This window comes from Crocuta crocuta, unplaced genomic scaffold (assembly GCF_008692635.1).
Source record: "Crocuta crocuta isolate KB4526 unplaced genomic scaffold, BGI_CrCroc_1.0 scaffold10, whole genome shotgun sequence".
In the NCBI taxonomy this organism is placed as follows: domain Eukaryota; kingdom Metazoa; phylum Chordata; class Mammalia; order Carnivora; family Hyaenidae; genus Crocuta; species Crocuta crocuta.
This window is the reverse complement of record NW_027527551.1, coordinates 5,896,864-5,913,499: the sequence shown is the minus strand read 5'-3', so window position 1 is coordinate 5,913,499 and position 16,636 is coordinate 5,896,864. Positions and strand designations below refer to the sequence as shown.

Genomic DNA, 16,636 nt, shown 5'->3' with positions numbered 1-16,636 from the left:
TTTTTCTTTTTTTTTTTTTTTTTTTTTTTTTTTTTTTTCCAATCAGTAAATGTTTATCTGGGGCAGACCACCATGCTGGACCTCATCAGCACTAGAGGGAGTGGAGAGACTGGGAATTAGAAGAAGAAACACATACTCACCATCTCTACTGCTTTCAGGCCACTTCTCAAGGTACTTATTTCTTTGTCCAACTCAGTCATGCTGTTGTAAATAGCAACATTTTAGTAACCAACATGTGACTTGTATGAATTAAATATATAATGGGCTTACTATCTCCTGCTTGGAAGTCCACCCTAGTTTATTTTCAATGTTTAAAATTCCCTTCCATGCTCAGATCTCACAGAAAGATAAAATTTTAAACTTAAAGAGTTTAGATATGGAATTATGGCTTTTAGTTTCCACAGTCAGTAGGTATATATTGTAGATTAAAAATAGAAAAGAAATATCTTTCATCTACACAAATATGATTCATATTTCAATTTCACAAAAATCTCACTTAGGCAAATTATCATACATAGAAATAAATATTTTGCCATACGTAGCTCCCTTCGAACATGTGAAAAAAAGAAGCCACCTTATCCACAATCATGCTCACCCTGTACTCTTCATAATTAGGGCACTGTTTTTCACTAAAGCTTTGGGAATATGAATATTACAAGGTGATGGCTTAAGTTTCAATCAACAATCGTGTTTCTTCAAGTTGTATGAACTAGATCTCATTGTCTTTTTTTTTTTTAATTTTTTAAAATGTTTTATTTATTTCTAGGAGAGAGAGAGAGAGACAGCGCGAGCAGGGGAGGGTCAGAGAGAGAGGGAGTGAGACACTGAAACAGGCTCTAGGCCCTGAGCTGGCAGTCAGCACAGAGCCTGACACAGGGCCCAAACCCACGAACCGCGAGATCACGACCTAAGCGAAAGCCAGACGCCCAACTAAGCCACCCAGGCGCCCCTCATTGTCTTCTTTTATAGAGAAAGTTTCCTGGATTTCTCCCATAAAACTTTCTATTGGAAGGCTTTTAAACCTGAGAGATTATAACAGAAATCTTGTGAATAATTCAGATGTAAGCAAATTCACCAAAATGTCATTTAACATTTTAATTTCATGTCTCACATTCCTACCAAATTCTGCAAGGAGAGGGAAAAAATTAGCCTGCTCTTCATCATACTTTTCAAATTTACTGCAAAAGATACAAATAAATTTTTATGTATTAAATTTTTAAATGTTTATTTATTTTTGAGAGAGAGAGAGAGAGACAGTGTGTGAGTGGGCGAGGGAGAGAGAGAGAGCACAAGCAGGGGAGGGGCAGAGAGAGAGGGAGAGAGAGAATCCATAGCTGACTCTGCGCTCTCAACACAGAGCCCTATGTGGGGCTCAAACCCATGAACTGCGAGATCATGACCTGAGCCGAAGTCCAGAGTCGGCCGCTGAACCGAATTAGCCACCCAGGTGCCCCCATGCATTTATTTTTTTTTAAAGGGTCCAAAGCAGCAGGGAAGAACAACAGGGAAAACTGTCTGCTCTTTAGTCTCTGAAAAAATGGTGTGAAGTTTGTGGTGAAAGTTTGGCAACTTTCCATTTTATTTTTAGTTTCTTCATTTGCATAAAGATTGCTTTCCATTAAAAGGCTGCCTTGGTTTCTGAGAGCGTGTGCACATGTGAAAATTACTAGCAATGCCCTGACATTTATGTTTTATTTGCTTAGCCGTGCATCCTCATTAAGAGTGCTCCTACCTGTATGTAACCGAACTACCTTTTAAAAGTACTAGTGAAACTGCATTCCTTTCTTATACTCTTAATAACCCAGAAAATTGGGTTTCTTGGCAGTTAAAAATTGCATGCAGGAGTAATCCAAAGGAAATACAAAACATATATATATATATATATCTCCTTGGATAGGATTCAAACTTTACTTCATATGCTGCTATTCAGGGGAAAGCTAACAGAAGGGCCCTCTTCACGCAATGCCAGCTAACCACCTCAGTGGCTAAAGCACAGCCCAAGTGATTTAAAAGACTAAAAACAATTCACCAGTAATTTCACTACTCACTTTACTTTTGCTGCTTGAGGAATGTCCCGCAGTTCTTCATTTAGATTGAGGACCTTGGGGTATTTATTTTCCACAATAGTTATGAGATAGTGCAAAAGTGTAATGTTCCTACGATTAAAGAAGGAAAAAGTAGTAAACGTGGTTAATATTCTGCATATGATTTGCATACCCAAGTGGCTGCACCTGCAAGAAAGCTGTATTCCTGCGTTCATTTCAAAATTTGGAGATTCCTTTAAGGCAGGGATTCTCAAGAGAAGGGGATAAGGGGCAAGCCTACATGGGATTTACATAACTACATGACAAAAGGAAGCATATATCTTCTAAAAGGGAAGGGGATAAGAATTACTACTTTGGCTCACAACAAACATGCTTCAAAATCTGGATGATGGAAATGAATCGAAACCACTGCCAGTGGGGACATAGCTTCACAGCACATCCTCCCAAGGACAAAGGTGTGCCCCGAGGTTCATGACAAGCGGAATGGGGTGAGCCGAGGCGGGGACTGAGGGATGTTTAATTCACTGAAAAGGACAGCTATTTTTCAAATCTCAAAGTACAGAGCAGCAACTCACTGAGAAGAATTTATTGATAATTGAAAAAGCTTATTTTCAACAGTTTGATAGCCCCCCCACCCCCACCCCCGGTCTGAGTCATTTAGTTTGCTGGCTTTTTTCTCTTCTGACTCGACTGTTTTGCTGTTGCAGTGAAGGACATTCAGGAAGTTAGAAAGCCTCCTGCGTTAGGACTGGTCCTGCAAGTGGACCAGGACTGTGCCATCATGGCTAAGACCTCTTTGCAGCCAAGAATCCACTTCCTAATTTGAGCAACGTTTGAGCTCCTAACTATATAACCCAGCTTCCTCTTTGGTGGTGACAGCACTGAACCCTGACTGACCTGGGTTGAAAAAGTGGATGTCTGATAACACTGTCTGTTAGGCACAGCTGTGGCAGTCTGGTCCCATTGTCCTGGACTCCAATGCACATTACAGTCACCTGGGCCCCGGATGCCTGGGCCACCCTGAGATTCATTTCACTGGAATGAGGTGGGGCCCAGCATGGGTATTTTTAAAAACCCCCCATTAATTCTAAGAGCCAGGATCGAGAACCACTAGTCTACTGAAAGTTACCATAACCAGGAGGACACAAATGTAATTCTTTAAAAATGTCCATAATTTTTAGGCAATTTGTTACCTCATGATGATGTTATGTCCCAGCAGTCCCACCCACCCCCAACCACAGTGAAGCAGACCTGTCAAATCATTTCCTTTGCCACAACAACAAAATGCTTTCCACTTCTGGTTACCCTTGTATCTTCATAGAAGCCAATGCAGTCCCATCCCTCCGAGTCAACTGGCCCCCATGTGAAAACAATTTCCTCTTATTTTTCTTGCTTTCAAGAAATAACTGGAAAACAATAGCTCAGCAAAGTAGAGGGGTGGCTAATATTCTGGCTGCGTCCTTTGCAGACACTGAGGTGTTACCATTCCACATCTATTCTGCTGCTCCCAGAAGCTGAGCAGTCAGCCCAGGTGCCTGCTGTGTGACGGAGCAAAGTCCCTGCGGCCATCACATGACAGAAGGGAGCCCTTTCTCTTCACTAATTCAGAGATGCTTTGTGATTTGGAGAAACTGAATTAACCGTATATACTTTTCTCAGCGTAGAAAGACTTCAACCTAGGTTGGAGCACTCACATTTGTGTGCTATCCAAGTAACACCTCATTTGACCGAATATAACTTCTTGAAGAATGAAAACCACTCAACAGCCACACATTTGATTTTTTACTGGTGACCAGAAACAAACCTTTAATGCAGAGTGAATGCTCCCTTCGTGCGGACTGTCCCACCCTTGTGCAGTCTGAGTAGATTCAACTGACATTTAATGAGTGGCTGCTTATAAATAAGGCTCTGTGCTCGGGCACTATGGGTTTAGAAGACACTGGTACTATTTCCAGAGACCAAATATTCATAGAAGAATGGGAGAAAAAAGAACAGAAATACTTTTAATTTACCGTTTTGAAAAGCCTTGTGTATTAGATAAATTCTGTAGTAACTTTAATAAGCACATAATCACATAGCAAGTGCCAGGTGATCAGTAATGAGTAAGCAGAGGGTATTAAGGGAGAGGGGGAGAAGGGGAGGGGAATGGGGAGGGGAAGAGGAGTGGGGGAGGGGGAGAGGAGGAAGGGGAGAGACCGGGAGAGGGAGGAAGAGAGAAAAGACCTAACTAGTAGTGAAGGTCTCCTTCCTCTCCAATTTATAAGCCCAGTTGAAGAGAACGCCTTTCCTTAAAAAGGTGACTGCTCTTGAGCATCTGGGTGGTTCAGTCAGTTAAGCATCCAATTCTTCAGTTTGGCTCCAGTCATCGTCCCAAGAGTTGTGGGCTTTGCACTGAATCTGCTTATGATTCACTCCCTCCCTCCCTTCTCTCTCTCCCTCTCGGCCCTCTCATCACCCCCACGGCTCACATGGACTCTCTAAAATTAAAAAAAAAAAAAAAAAAAAAAAAAAAAAAAAAGAAAGAAAGAAAGAAAGAAAAAGAAAAATGGTGACTGCTCCTTATACCCAGGTGAGATGTTGCAGTTACCTACTACAACCTCCAAATATGATCCATCTGTTGTTAGAAGAGAGCCGGGGACAATAGAAGAGGGCAAATCCCTTGCTTGTGACCTTATGCAGGCTAAATGAGCCACTTGACACGGCCTCAGTTTCTTTATATGACCATAGGCAATGTAGCGCTTGGCCTGTACACTTCACACAATCAAACATGAAAGTGCTCTGGAAGGATCAAGAGCTCACATTAAACATAAGGTGGCAGTAGAACAGCTGCCCTTTGCTAATCTAACTCTGCATGATGCAAAAAATAAGGTTTAGCCCTACAACTTAACCCACTGCTTATTTCTTTTTTTTTAATGTTTATTTGAGAGAGAACAAGTGTGACTGGGGGAGGGGCAGAGAGAGGGAGAAAAAGAATCCCAAGCAGGCTTCGCACAGCCATCACAGAGCCTGAAGCAGGACTCAAACTCAGGAACCGTGAGATCACGACCTGAGCCAAAACTAAGAGCCAGGTGCTTAACTGACTGAGCCACCCAGGAGCCCCAACACTGCTTGATTCTTATGGGATGGATTCAGGGTTGCCATAATGCTGTGTCAGTAATCTTCTAGAAAATACTGAGTAAAAAGCCTTACTAGTTAGGAATAATTAGGGTGAACAGCCTATTTTTAAAAAAAATTGGATGTGGAGAAGTTTACCTTCAAAACAATTGTGCAAGTTGCTTTAAGTCAGTAAGAATCTTAGAGAAACCGCTCACAGGGCAACCGGTGTTATTATGCCTAATGATCCTACCTGTTGATGACACCAGAGCATTTTCACCTCTTCCTATTTCTAACAAGAATCTGTTCACTTCCAATGCACTTTCCAGGAAGCATTCTGAGGGGCCTTAGGAGCAGCAGCTTAATACCAACAGCCAAAATGCATTTATACTCCATCATTTTTTATAGTTGCGACCTCCAATGTATGAAGGAAGACAGACCCTAAACGCCCAACAAGCTTCCCATCGTCAGCTGTCAGTTTTCTTCTTTCCCCTGGAACACAGTTTTCTGTGGAGGGGTCATGACTGGGAGAGGTCATGGGGACACCAGCACATACGGGTCACATTCTGTTTCTTGATCTGGGCACTCATTACACAGAGGTGTCCAATTTGGGAAATTTATGATCAGTGGACTTGTCTTTAGTGTATTACACTACAGCAAAAAGTTTACCCAAGAAAACCCGAAAACTTAGACTAGATAATATCCCTGGGGACTGAAAATGGATGAAGGATAATTGGCCCGATGGGAATTTAGGGATATTTATGACTGCGAGAGAAGAGAGGGGTCACTTCTCTCTTGGAGAAGGAAAGAGCATGAGCAAGAGACCAGCAAATCAGAGGCTGCAGATCAGGGAGGCCCAGGAGGCCCCAGAGGGGTCCCGACCTAGGCTCCTGGGGCCTCCACGTGTTGGACGATACCATACTTACTTGTCAATACTAGATTTTGTGTCAGCAATCTTGTTTAGGCTGGATATCTTGAATCCATATGCATTGCCTCTTTGCCCTTTATTCATGTAATTTCCAAATGCCAAAACCACTTCCAGCAACTGCTTCAGGGCGTTGCTCCTAAACACCTCTTCTGAGCCAGAGCGAATTGCTTCAAAACAAAGCACACAAAAACACAACTACTACACCCAGGACCTTCCAGGGACACCCACCCTGAATCCACACACCTGGGACAAGGAAGATACAAGACTGTATCACTACACTATCAGGGAGCACTTACAAAATACCTAACCTAGAAGCAAAGAGCAAGGGGACAGGGAAAGCCAGCGGACGTTGTTGAAGACACCCACAAAAAGCCGCAGAAGTCTATCTTAGTCCTTTTCTTGGCTGACTCATCAACTGTAAGCAGGGATACATAAAAGTGACAGCATTTCCCACATTCCTCTGCAAACACTTTCTTGCCTGGTATGAGTAAAATGGACAGGATAGCTGATCAATTCTATTGACAGAAAAACTGGCCAAATGTGTTGCATGTTATAGCTTGCAGGTGTCCTCAGGGATAGGGGCTTGAGCAGGGTCCTGAGTCCAGCCTGCATTCCGTGGCTGTGTTCTTCAGATGCCCATTTTTCAAACACTTAAATATTTAATACCCTCAAATCTTCCTTCAGAAATATCCCGTATGGCACCATTGCCATAAAGCTAGCTACAGGTTTAATGCTTGTAGTGGTCAGATATAGTTCTCGCCAACACCCAGGATGTTACAAGCCTGATTCTACCAAGGAGTTCAGGAGATGTGCTGTGAGCTCCAGAACCCAGGCTGGGCCAGAGGGCCTAGTGCAGACATGAAGTAATTACTCATCGTAATGTCAAAAGATTTGAAGCAGGAAAAAAAAAAAAAAAATCACCCAAGGGATCCAGTTTACTACCAGCACTTGGGTTGCAGTTGCAAATGGACACTTAAGATGAACATCAGTTTCGGTCTGGAAACCTGACTTTACCTTCTACTTTAGGTTTCACTTCCGCCACACGCTCTGCAAACTTCTTTTTGAAGTATAGCGACTGCAGTCGTTGCTGGTAATGACTGATTCTGTAAGAGCAAGCATGGACTAATGAACATCTCCTTAATACATCTACGTTCACTCAATGGATATGGAGGTGGAGGTACCTTAGAGCGCCCCAGGCCCCCAACACACACGTGCACACGCCTGCACAATTCCTCTTCTGGACAGGAAATGAGGCCACTTTGCCTGGAGAGCCCATTTCCCTTTGACTAACAGGTGGTATTTGGGCAATGGGAGCAGGGTTTTTAGCTCTAATCAGATCAGGCAACTGCTCAAAGAAGAGTTGCCACCTTCCTTTCCTCAGAGTTCCAGCAGCTCTTGTGAAGAGGGAAGAGATAAAAAGGAATAAAGATGCAAAGCCTACCCCTTCTGCTCCACATAAGGGCCTGTTTCCTATGTTTCTCCTATGCTTCTTAACTTTCTACAAAGTTTGCCTTTGGCAAAGCTGTAGAGTAAAACTTGTCTCTGGCCTTCTCTCCTCATCTTCTCCCCACTCATGTCCCCAAACCTTCATCTTTCTTTATACTTAGGTCCCTCTCTGCTCCCTTCAGGGCTGGCAGCCTGTGCCTTCCAAGATGGCAACCGGTGACCAAAGGTAACAGGGTGCAAAGTGGCCTGGTCATCACCAAGATAGGCTGCTGCTGCCGAGAGGGCGAGGGTAGAGCATTCTTGTCAAGGTCTTCTGGAACCACTGCCTTACCTGCTCTCTAGTGGAAACTTCAGTCCAGTAGCCCCTCCTCCAAAATGATACCATATAATCAGGCAGACCTGGGTATGCAGCCTGGCTTCTCCTCTTATTTATTAGATGACCTTCAACAGGTAACTAAACTCCTCTGTTAGATGGAAGAGAACACCTCCCTACCTAAAAGCCCTCCTGTCAGGCAAGATAGGAGGATCAAGTGGGATGATGCATGCGCAGAGCTAGACAAATACAAAATGGCAGCTACTGCAGGTGATCATCTATTCATTGATACACAGGGTTGCAGGGCCCACTTGTTAAGATTCCAAAACTATCCTTTGTTCTACCTATAGTAGGATATGAAATGACAAGTTGGGATGGCCAAACAACAAAAATAATCCTGGATATGGTAGAACTGTAGAGTGAGAGACATGTTCACCTGAGCTACACTCATAGGCCTTTGGTATTCAGGGGAGAGCCCTGGGGGTGACTGAAAGTCTCTAGACCACTGGTCCTTGTCTAATGCAGAATCAAATTTCCAGGCCTGGGATGGCAAACAGACTCAGCTCACATGCCAAACAAAATTATGAGGCAGTGGCTGCCTCTGGGCTTTCTGGAGAAGGGTTGAGAATGCTTGCCAAGGTTCCAAGGGAAGAATGCCATGATTGATTAGAGATGTCTGCACGGGTCAGGATTTGACATCCAGATCCTAGCTGTTCAGTAATGGGGGCTCTAGGTCGACACTGGTGAGTCTATTTTTTGAGATGCTGAGATACAGAGAGGAGGGAGATACAATTCGCCCTAACCCTAGTTTGCCCATGGCAAGAACGCACATAAACAAAACAAATTCCACAGAACTCAGACTTCAGAAGATTTTGTGATTTAAAAAGGCTTCCAGTTAAGCCAGGTTATTGGTCCAAATAATTCAACCAGGATTGAAAGTTTAACTTCCTTAGAAAGGTAAGAGGCATGTTCACATTTTATGCATTTCTGAACTCACCGGCTCATCTCAAAAAGGAACCTGTCAGCCTTGGCCATCCGATCTAGTTCATGCTTATGTTCCTCCAACAGGTCAATGTCACTTTTTTCGGGAACAAATTTCAAGAGCTAAAAAGTACACCGCAAATATTAGAACCGAGGTTCATAATGAAATTATTGCAGTAATTTTTCATTCTTTCAGTTAACTTGCCCCCGAGATGAGACTGTAACTTTGGTTTCATTTAGAAGTGCTACTTCCAGGTCATTGTTAAGACATACTACAAATCTTTCCAGTTAGGTGGTCCAAAGGTACCAACTTCCAGGTACCAGATACATTAAGTTCTAGGGACAGAAGGTCCAGCATGATGACTATAGCTAATGCTGCTGTATAATGTAAAGTTGTTAAGAAGGTCAATTCTAAGCATTCTCATCACAAGGAAGCAATGTTTTTTTTTTCCTTTTTTATTATATCTATAGGACATAAATGATGCTAAATGTATTGATAATCATCTCACATTTTTAAGTCAAACTATTATGCTATATACACTTTAAATTTGTACAGTGATGTATGTCAATATTGCATTGAAATATTATTTCAAAAAACTTTCCTTTTTTTACTTGAAAGTAGTTAAATTGCTCTAAGATTTGTATATGGCACCTTTCTGTTCTACAATGTCTCTCAGATCGGATTGTGGAAGCTTTTTACCAGGGTCTGCTTTGCATAGACCATTAGAGGGACTTCGGAAATTCAATGCTCTCATTAAGTAGATGATAAAACTGAGGTCCAGAGATATTAATTAAACCACTTACCCAGGATTACAAAGAAAGTTCACCTATTTGTCAGAAATAGAACTTAGGTCTCTTGACTCCCAGCTCAATGCATTTTTCCATTATATCATGCTAGAATGAGTAATTCTATGTGTATTTTCCATTCAATTTTGTTTATTTCTCTGGCGTATCTAATTCCATCTCATTTTTTGCTCCATGTAAAGATGGATGAGAAAAACAGTAGGATTTGAAGTTGTTGATTCCATTATTTTGGAGGAAGAAATGAGCATGGAATGTGGAAGAAATAACAATAATATTTAAAGTTGAAAAAGTACTCTGTCTGATTTTCTTTAAAGTTACAAATATATGTATATATACCCACAGCCCTATCCATGTGTGCTATTCTCTGGATCAAATGCCCTTGGATATATACATTTAAAAAAAATTTAATGTTTATTTATTTTTGAGAGACAGAGAGAGAGAGTGCGATGGGGAAGGGACAGATAGAGAGGGAGACACAGAATCTGATGCAGGCTCCAGGCTCTGAGCTGTCAGCACAGAGCCCAATGTGGGGCTTAAACTCACGAACCGTGAGATCATGACCTGGGCCAAAGTCAGACACTCAACTAACTGACTGAGCCACCCAGAAGCCCCTAATATACACATTTTTTAATGACACTGACCCTCTGGATCCCTAGATCCCCCCCAGCCCCCCATAACTTGAAGCTGGCATTTGGATGTTTCATTTAGTAGGTTTCTAAAGTTTGTCAGATTTAACTAAGGAACCGCAGAAAACGCAGTCAGTCTGGATACCAGCAGCAGAGAAAGAAGTAGAAAAATAGGTGAATGGTGTTTGGTTGTACATATATTCCAGGCAGAGTGCATATCGTGTGCCAGGGTCCAGAATGGGTGGCACAGCATTTATGCAAGTAGAAAAACAGCTGCAATGGCAGTGGGGGAGGGCAGCAAGGGTCAAGGCCACGGAGTAGCAAGGACCTTATAAGAAGATCAGTCTTTATGTGGGCTTAAAGTCTTAAGTAGGGGAATGAATTTGCATTGTAAAAAGACCACCATGCTCATAGAATGGAGAAAGAACTAGAAAGGATCAAAAGTATTAGGGGCTTGGGATCAGACTGTTGCTGTAGTAGTCCGTGTGAGAGATGGCAGTGGCCTAGATTGGGTAGTGGGTAGTTTCTAGGACTATGTAGGTGGAGGTTGAATAGAACTGGTCTGACTTGCCGATGCATGGATTATGGTAGAGGCTCCAAAGGATGAGATCCAGACTTTTGGGTTAGGCAGCAACGTACACAGAGTGTAACAGGAAACCAAGGAAAAGATTGCTGGAGGAGAGTGGGTGGGGAAGAAAGTGAGTTTAGTGTTTGAAATACTGTGATTCCTAGTAAAGAGGTGGACAAATGGGTCTGACATCCTAAAGACTATTTGAAAGTCAAAAATCTATCTGAAAGACAAAGCATTGATATTGGTTATAACATCCATGGATGTGAGAGTGGTAACCAAGGCAACCATCAAGAGAAACAAAGCAGGGTTGGAGAGAAGCCAGCTTCTGAGGAATGAGGACAAGAGGAGGAAACTTAAGAGACAATGAAATGCCANTATTTGAAAGTCAAAAATCTATCTGAAAGACAAAGCATTGATATTGGTTATAACATCCATGGATGTGAGAGTGGTAACCAAGGCAACCATCAAGAGAAACAAAGCAGGGTTGGAGAGAAGCCAGCTTTTGAGGAATGAGGACAAGAGGAGGAAACTTCAGAAGAGACAATGAAATGCCAAAAAAAAACATTTCATCATGGAGCAAGTGGCCATTGGTGTCACATACCACCAACAAATCAAGGAAGATAAGGACCGCAAAGGGCCTCCCTAGCTTTGGCAATAAGGAGGTGATGAGTCTTTAGTGAAAACAGCTTTAGGGAGGTGAGGAAGAATGAACAGGAGGCGAGTGTGGACAAGGTTTCAAGAACTTTGCTTATATCAGAAAAGAGAGAGGATGGTAGCTACATGGGATGTGGTATTAAAAGGTGTTTTGTGGAAGGCTGAGATGCAGCAGGTTGAGGTGTACGATCTAGGAGAAGGGCGGGGTCCTCTGATCTGGTTGAGCAGAAGGAAGGGCTGGGCCAGAGCAGAGGCCAGGGACACCCCTTTTTCCCAGTGGGATGTAGCTGATACAGATGCCAGTGCGTTCATAGGTCTGGTGGCCTGATAGCTTCTAGGCGTTTGTGTCCCTGTGTGGGTGCCAGTGGATGGGAAAACTATCTTCTTGCTCTGTCTCAGTGAGGAAGGAAGGTAGGAAGGCAGGGAGGAGGGAGAAGGGAGACAGAGAAAGACTTGTGTTTTTCCCGTTTAGTTCAGATTTTTATCTACTGGGCAAGGAAACTCAGTTCTAGTGTCAGGGATTCCCCCTCCCCCTGTGACAGACACACTGGTTGTGCAAAGCCCAGAGCCCCCTGTTCGCGATAACACAATCACCAATTCTCTTTTGTACAGAACACTGTAAGAGGCACATGCTAAAGGCTCGGTCCTTCCCAAAGCAGAGTCGAGTGACAGACTGTGTATGGATAGTTTTAAGAGAGGAATGAAGAGTTAGACAAACACCTGGGAATAAGGAGAAAGGTATGTATTCCAAGTAAGAGTGTATTAATCTCGTCTGGGTTCTGAGCTCAGCAGCTAAGAAAAAAAGAAAACAGTAGAGGAAGGAATGAATGTGGTTCAAATGCAAATCATAATTAGGAGTAAAGAGAGGTTAGCTTCAGAGCTTGTCTGGGAGAAGTGCTGGGTGAAGAGGAAGCAAAGGAAGAAGAGAATAAGAAGAAAGAGCATGGTGGGTGACCAGAGAGTAAGACACAGAATTATCAGGGGAGACCAGGTCAAAAGTATCCCACTTGGCCAGATTCTGCTTCAGTAGATTGATTTTCTTACTTGTATTTATTTGAAGTACATTCTATTTGCACTGCAAGCCCTTTTGGCAAGATTTTGAAATCCCTTCCCTCAAGGAGGAATTTTGCTGGATGCAATTTCACAGTAAACAGATCTTGTGGAATTTTAAACATACGACCTTGTCAATAGGGGCCGAAGGCCTAAGGACCAAAGAAGCTTTCTGCAGAGTTCTTCCTTGTGTGATGCAAGCAACTAGCATGAGGGTCGCCTGAGCGCCAGAGAGGGGCAGAGGAGAGCTAGGCTGCACTTCTGGGTGGAGACTCTTGCTCGGACTGGTATGGAGACAGAGAGGGAAGACTGTGCAGAGAAGCTGTTAAAGTGCCCTAAAAAAGTAATTTTCGGTTTAGGAATCACTTTTAAACTATTTGTACACAAAGTATCCCAACAGGCTTGGATACAGAGTCATTAAGTATTAATAACTAAGTCAAACCACAAAAAGCACAGCATGGGGGCACCTGGGTGGCTCAGTCAGTTGAGCGTCTGACTTCGGCTCAGGTCACGATCTCATGGTTTGGCAGTTCGAGCTTTGTATCAAGCTCTGTGCTGAGAGCTCAGAGCCTGAAACTTGCTTTGGATTCTGTCTCTCTCTCTCTCTCTCTGCCCTTTCCCGGCTCATGCTCTGTCTCTCTGTCTCTCAAAAATAAATTAATGTAAAAAAAAAAATAAAATAAAAAGGACAGCACGAAAAGTTGTTCCACTGCTAAGTGTGAGGCCTTCCCCAGGACGACTCCAGTTCTAAGTTTCGGGTGGGGCAGCTCCACTGAGGTGTGGTGACACCTCATCCATCATTCCCTGCTCTGTGTCTGGGGCCTTTTAGGACACCAGTGAGAACACTACAGAAAATGCATAAGCAGGCAGGCACTGCACCCGGAGCGGCCAGGCCGCCCAGGACCACTGTTAGTAACGCAAAATAGCCCTTCCTTCTGCCTCTGAGAGCTGAGCTTGCCTGCAGAGGAGATGTCTGGCCCAGCCTGGCACCACTATTGCTGGCGTCAACCTTCAGAGGACCTGGCACTAACAAGCATGGACCTCTTGACCAAAATCACTCAAAATAGGATTATGTCCCAAGGACTATGAGACAAGCAGACAGAACAGTCTCAGAGCACAGAAAACTGTAGGTCCAGACCAAGAAACAGGTAATAATTCTGGAAGCATGTGCTCTCATTCAACAACATTGTCATTTGGGTGACAGCTGAACAAACCTGCTGAGAAACACGTAACAGGGTTGGAGTGGCTGCAGAGTGTGTTACAGAAAGACTGCACGGAGAGAGCAGAGTCACCACAATCGGCTTGCCTGGCCATGGTTAATACTAATGATTTCGATGCGGGTGACAGGTGGGGGTGTAACGGTAACTCCTATGGTGTAGGAAAGGCGAGTCAAGGCCAAGACACAAATTGTATTAAGAATTCCGTAATGAATCAGTTTATGCAGCAGTCTGTGACCTCATAATGCTAGAGAGATTCTCTGTACTCCTGTCAAACAGGCTTCCCTAAAGCTTGGAGATTTCTATGACCTCTGAAGGCATAATACCTTATCTGCAGCATGAGGGACAGAATCTGGCATTGTGGGTCTCAGGTATTGGACAAACTCGTGATCTTCCTTCTCACCCATCATTTTGAGGAGCAGTGGGAAAATAAAGTCTCCTAAGAGAGCTGCATTTAACGTTGGTTCAGAGATGAGGAAACTGTCCACCAGCAGCAACAAGATTTTCTCAGTATCCCACTCGCTGCTGAAAGCCAGTCGTCACTTACGCTCTGAAATATGTCTGGCAGCTCACCTGTTCCAACATGTCCTTGGGCAGATCTTCCTGCTCGTCCATTGTTAGAATTGCCCGTTTGATTTCATCATTGGACAATTTCAACCTGGAGAAAGAATATTTTATTTTGTTAACAATACTGGCACCAGTATTAAAATTTAGTGCAAGATCATTCGTTTTGCTACTCCAGCTGCTGACTTTTCAAGAACCATTTTTCTCAAAATCTCTTAGTGAAAGCTTATTTCCTGACAATATTGCACCTAAAAATAGTATTTTGAAACTGCTTTAACATTCTTTCAGGACTTCGTAATGCTCTGCTGACACAGAGAACAAAGCTATTATGTTCTATTGTTTAGTTTCCTTAAGTAAGGGATTGGAGGATGAGAAATAGGGAAAACACCTAGACACAACTGCTCTCTTTAATACACAACGTCCATGAATTATAGATGAAAGAGGAAAACAGAATTCTTAAATTGACTGTTCATCAGGAGTGTTTAAAGTTTGCTTTCAGATTAAAAATGGATTTAAAAAAGGCTGGAATCTGTGGGTATCAAAAAGTTCAATAGTTAATACACGGAATAAAATGTGGAAGGCACTTCATGGTTGAGGAGTTTTCACATATATTATTTCATTGGAGGTTTAAAATGACAGTGATGGTCATTTTTTTTTTAATGGAGGGAGAAACTGAGGCTCAGAATGGCTGATCTACCCAAGGTCAAACATACGGAAGGCGGCAGTATCTAGCACAAACATGAAACTTCTGATTCCTAATGCCAAATTCCTTTTTACAAATTTGTTTATCTAATTAATATCTAATGGGGAAGAATTTAAGCAAAAGCACAAATGTGTTTTCTGTTTACCATAAATTTATATAATTAACTAATTTAAGGACTTATATCTTGATTACGTCAGGAAAACAAAGTGTTAACTATAAATAAAGTCATGAAGTTAAAACGTACTTGTAAAAATGTGGTTTTATTAGGCACAACCAATAGTCTAAACTTGGGGGAAAATCTTAATCAGATTATTAGCTAGAAGAATAGAGTCATTCTTTTGCTCTATTTGTAAGCATTAGATTCAAACTTACTTAAAAATATCTTGCTTCCATATTAAGCTACCACTAAAGTGGCATATTAACATTATTTGGTCTGTTCCTCTAGTCTATGATTTTCAAGAAAAATCACATTTTGGCCTGGAGGTAAAGACATAAACATACAAATACAGAGCAAGATGTACACCCTTCATGGGGATTATTTGAAGGCAGGGGTTTTGGCATCAGACTGGGCCTCAGTCCTGTGTGACACTCTCTGGTCAGTGTGGCCTTGGGTCAAGTTTTCCTTAAGCCTTAGTTTTCTCAGGGCACCTGAGTGGCTCAGTCAGTTAAGTGTCCTACTCTTGGTTTCGGCTCAGGTCATGATCTCACGGTTGGTGGGTTCAAGCCTCGCACTGGGCTCTGCACTGACAGTGCACAGCCTGCTTGGAATTCTCTCCCTCTCCCTCTCCTTCTTTCTGTCTCTCAAAATAAATTAATTAAATAACTTAAAAAAAAAAGCCTTAGTATTTTCATCTATGGAGTGAAATAATGCATGTAAAGCACTTAGCACCCTGCCTGGCCATAGAGAAGGCTCACAAACTATAGGTCTCACTCTCCACCAAACTTTTCTACACGGGGGACAAAAAAGCAGCAGTACTTCTGTAACCTCAACATTCACATGCAGCTATATGATCATCACACAGCACTTAGTAGGGTTATTACGGGCATTTCCCCAAGCACTCTCACAGCCATTATTTCACCAGAGTTTCCTCTCTGTACACAACACCCATTGGGCCTGGGAGTGTTCAACAAGAATTAGAAGATAGGGTTCTTATTTTAAAGGTGGTCAGAATGTTTGGGAGAATCAAATGATGAGTGAAACACTCAAGACACATGGGTATGAAAGCACACATGGCTACTGATGTTCTCACAGGTGAACGAGGGGGCAGCAGGAGCGCGACGGTGCACACAAAGGCCACAGAAGGAGGAAAGAACGTTGGGGTAGAGCTGGACAACACACGCCCCACTTTGGACAGCTGTGGCTTGTCCTTTTCTCTAGGTTTTGACTCAATCTCATTAAAACCACCTCTCCTGCTATTTACACTGAATGTTGTTTCATGTGCCAATAAGTAGCAAAGGGAAGGAACAAATTGGTCAATCCTATTGTACTAGTACCATTCTCTTTTTTTTAATTTTTGAGAGACAGACGGGGGAGGGGCAGAGAAAGGGAGAGAGAGGGTCCAAAGCGTGCTCTGCTGGTCGTGCCAGATGCAGGGCTCAAACTCATGAACCACGAGATAATAACTGAGCTGAAGTCAGAAG

The 16,636-nt window shown here is 42.8% G+C and overlaps 1 protein-coding gene across 1 annotated transcript in view; it reads right to left on the bottom strand.

Moving 5' to 3' along the window:
• Window positions 1-16,636, bottom strand: part of DAAM1 (dishevelled associated activator of morphogenesis 1) — a 173,547-nt gene that overhangs the window by 10,195 nt on the left and 146,716 nt on the right. Inside the window, exons 17-22 of the mRNA XM_077768810.1 lie at window positions 14,302-14,386; window positions 8,823-8,929; window positions 7,081-7,169; window positions 6,065-6,233; window positions 2,049-2,156; window positions 141-201 (exon numbers count right to left, since the gene is read on the bottom strand). Of these exons, the coding sequence (XP_077624936.1) occupies window positions 141-201; window positions 2,049-2,156; window positions 6,065-6,233; window positions 7,081-7,169; window positions 8,823-8,929; window positions 14,302-14,386 (619 nt within the window). The remainder of the gene's footprint in view (window positions 1-140; window positions 202-2,048; window positions 2,157-6,064; window positions 6,234-7,080; window positions 7,170-8,822; window positions 8,930-14,301; window positions 14,387-16,636) is intronic.